The sequence below is a fragment of the Brassica oleracea genome, chromosome C2, assembly GCF_000695525.1.
Source record: "Brassica oleracea var. oleracea cultivar TO1000 chromosome C2, BOL, whole genome shotgun sequence".
Classification (NCBI taxonomy): domain Eukaryota; kingdom Viridiplantae; phylum Streptophyta; class Magnoliopsida; order Brassicales; family Brassicaceae; genus Brassica; species Brassica oleracea.
In genome coordinates, this window is record NC_027749.1 from 24,203,634 (window position 1) to 24,207,337 (window position 3,704).

The 3,704-nt window shown below is 36.2% G+C and overlaps 1 protein-coding gene across 1 annotated transcript; it reads left to right on the forward strand.

Annotated features, from left to right (window-relative positions):
* Nucleotides 1-457: 457 nt before the first annotated feature.
* Nucleotides 458-2,514, forward strand: LOC106324958 (UPF0725 protein At2g20620-like). Its single transcript, XM_013762960.1, has 8 exons — nucleotides 458-510; nucleotides 758-812; nucleotides 881-1,108; nucleotides 1,183-1,395; nucleotides 1,469-1,649; nucleotides 1,751-1,872; nucleotides 1,948-2,034; nucleotides 2,121-2,514. Exons 2-8 carry the CDS (start codon nucleotides 762-764, stop codon nucleotides 2,334-2,336), a joined length of 1,098 nt encoding a protein of 365 aa, XP_013618414.1. The 5' UTR covers nucleotides 458-510; nucleotides 758-761; the 3' UTR covers nucleotides 2,337-2,514.
* Nucleotides 2,515-3,704: the final 1,190 nt, after the last annotated feature.

A 3,704-nucleotide genomic window follows, 5' to 3' on the forward strand; every position in this document is an offset into this window, starting at 1 on the left:
TATTTTAATTTTGATACATGAATTATTAATATATTTAATAGTTTATTATAAATAAATATTTATATGGAAAAAATGACATTAATGATGATATATGAGTTGTTTTTATTACCATATTTAAAATCTCTGCAAAAAAAAAATTATAAGGAAATTTTATATCTCACAATTAATATGATGTCATATCACTATTTTCTAAAATCATGTCATATATTTTAAGTGCCATGTCATTTTTTTTCAGCGAGAATGATTGTAATGACGATATATTTATAAATCAATTGGTTTTTAGGGAATTAAAATAGAAGGGGAGTTTAATGATTGACATTTGATCTAGTATAATGGCACTGATTTCTTGTTGGTCTGGACTGTGATTATTGGGCCTTCTTTTGAAAATTTGGAGAAGCCCAAAAGATTTGTCGGTCGTATTAGTAAGAAGGGATCTGTTATGTAAGGAAAGCGAGAGAAAGTTGTAAATTCATTTTGTTTCTGGGAAAGAAAGAAAGAGAGAAAGAAAAGGTAAAGGTTTCTTTCGTTCTCGTCTCTAGTTCGTAGTTCGTATGTTCATCGTGATTCCGTCTGCTAGGGTCTCTTGTTTAATCGAATCTGCTCTGCTTTCATGAATTAGCATATAAGTTAGAATCAGCATCTGTGGAGTCGTTTTTGGTTAGGTTGATAGACTCGAAATTAGGGCTTGATATTAATATTTTTTTTTTCTGTTTTGATGTTGGATTTTCAATTGAATCTTCTAACACTCTGATTATAGGAGAATGGCGGACGTGGTGATGAGGAAAGAGGACAGCGACACATTGAGTGTTAAGGTAATTTGGCTTGTTTTCTAGTTTGTGGTGGGCGTTCTTTCTTAAACCTGGTGGTGCATATCCTTCAGGAACTCGGTGCTTTTCTACCGCCGCCACCGCCGCCGCCGCCGCCGCCTACCTACAAGCCGTCAGCACAAGGTTTCGTTGACTTTTATCCACCACCATCTCAGCATCCTCTCACTGTCTGGGGAGCTCCTCCCCCCGGCCCCACCACTTGGAGTCCAGTGGCCATAAAATTGCCTCCTACTCCTCAAGACGAGCTGAAGAAGGAGTTACTGGATGCTATTCTTCTACCGGTACCCCTCTCCCCGTTATTATTTTTTTTTTTTTTAAAAAGTTTTGCTCTTTCCTGTATTATTTTGCTCTGAAGGAACCCAAACCGGGCAAGCGGTCGGTATATATACAGTCACCAACTCCATCTAACATGGAATATCGAAGAACCTTTCATCATCGGTACACTCCTTGTCCAACTTATAGTCCCACTGCCCCTGGCGGTTACAATTACTCTCAATCTCAGGATGCCATGCACGCCAAGCCACTGCTCTTTGCTAAAATCGCACTCCATTGCTACAATCTCGAAAAGGTATCTCTTTTTTTTTTCTTGCTTCTGTTTTAACCATATATATAATACATTGATGACGTGGTTGATTTTGTAGGGGACACACTTTGAACGTTTGGGTCTGCCTCGAGCTTATGACCAGACCTTAGAGGCAAGGGATCCAGCACGCAATTACACTTGCAGGTTTGAAACAAATGTTCGGCTTGCCACTGAGAATAAAGATTGCTTCCATGTTATCACAACCTGCTGCAGGCCCTTGCCCCCACCTCCTCCTTCTGGTAAAAAAAATTAATGCGAAAATGGTCTTATATCTTCAAAAAAAAAAAGACCACCTTCTCTCTCTTATATTATTTACTTGTGTTGGTCATGTCTACCACAGGGGAAGATGTATTCCAATGTGGATTTGACACACTCTCCGTGGATGAGCTTTTCAAAGGCAACATGCCCGATTGGTTGCCTGATGACTATGCCACTAGTACGCTGCTGATGCAATACTACGAGGTCATGAGCCCCTCCCTCCCTCCCTCCTCTTTAATTCTTTTTTTCTTTTGCTGACATTGATTATTTATTTCTCAGATGAAAGAATCAGAGGTGGAACAAGCCAAAGAATGGCTTCATCTTTACGCTGAACTAGCCTTGTACACCAAGAAGCAGACGGACCCGGTGAGTACCCAAAACAAAATACTCTTTTTTTTTGTGTGTGTATAATATGTTATTATAAGGAATCTCTTCTTGGTGTTGTGTTGCAGTTCATGTTTGAGCGTTCAAAGCCCCTGGAGCTCGGAAAGGTTGTTGTGCAAACTAGAGGAGTTGTCGACTCTCTGAAAGAGGTTGAGCTGTTGGATAATGCAGTCTTCTTCATAACCTTCAAAACAAGTTGCGGTGATGTCTGGAAAGGTATCATCAGGAGGACAAGGGACGGGATTCCAGAGCATCTATCCCTTGAAGCCAAGTGCTTCATGTGATGCGAAGAGTCTCTTCTGAGTTTGACTATGAGAGAGAGAGAGAGAGTAATTTTAAAAAAACGGTCTGTAGTTCTATCTACGCTGTCAAGTATCTTTTAAGTTGATTGTGCAATCGTAATGTTTGTCTTTTAAACTGAGTCTCTGAGGTTGATTATGTGAGTAATTAAAAACGAGTAAACGTTTGTAGTTCTTCTATCTATGCTAGCAACTATCTCTTTCTTTTTAAGTTGATTGTGCAATCGTAATGTTGTCTTTTAAACTTATATTATATTATCTAGGCTGGGTACACGCTCTAATAAAAAAATCGCTTGTTTTACACGCCAATCACATACAAGGATATTTGAAATTCTCTTGATATAAGATTTCTAAATTTTTGAATAATACATTCCAGCTCAAATTATATTTCAGTTGGCTAGGAGAACCCAGTCCCCACCCATTTATTAAAATGGGCTCAAAGAGTCCGAGTGCAGCCCATTTAATAGCTTAGTCAGCGAGTTGTTACTTGTTGTGGCGAAAATGACTTTGGCGAGTGATTGATCTCCAACTAGTAAAAGTCCACGGTTTTAGTTTGGCATTAGAATGTCTTTATATTAGAATAAAACATGAGATTGGAGATGGGAAAATTGATAAAATAACTTTCGAAAATAAGCCAAAAAACCAATTCACAAACACGCTATTTTAACCTTCAACTTCTAGTCAAATACGAATAAATCTCATACTTTCATTGACCAAACCATTTTAGTCAATCTTTTAGTGCCGTTAGTTATATTTACTGTTGAATTTTAATGAGACCAAAATGGCTTGGTCAACACAAATATGAGATTTTTTTGTTCCAATTTAAAAATTAAGGATTAAAATTGCTTACTTAAAAATATATTAATCAAAAATTACAACAAAAATTGTATTTTTTCATATCGATTCTAATCACTAACTTAATAAAATATGTTCAAATAAGCTTAGATATAATATTTTAAAATGAATTTAAAATTGTTATAATTAAAATCGGAAACAAGTGAGAAAGGCGGAAGGCGAGTGCGTGAAAGAGATTTTCGGTTGACTACATCAACGGTTTCTATATATCAGCCGCCGAAAATCTCTTTGACGCACTTGCCTTCATCCTTTTTCACTTGGTTCATCTTCTATCGAGTATATGTGATCATACTTTTAACAACAACGTGTTTAGGGCTGCCTTCAAAAAAATAAAGTGTTTTAGGTTTTAACTTTAACTTTTATGTTTTTATTCTTAAAATTGTTTTGAACATAAGCACTTAACTATTTTATGTTATATCTGAATTTACATTATAATTGTATTTTTAATTAAGTTATTTTGTTAAACTATTTTTTTAGTGTTTAATTCATTTTTAAAAT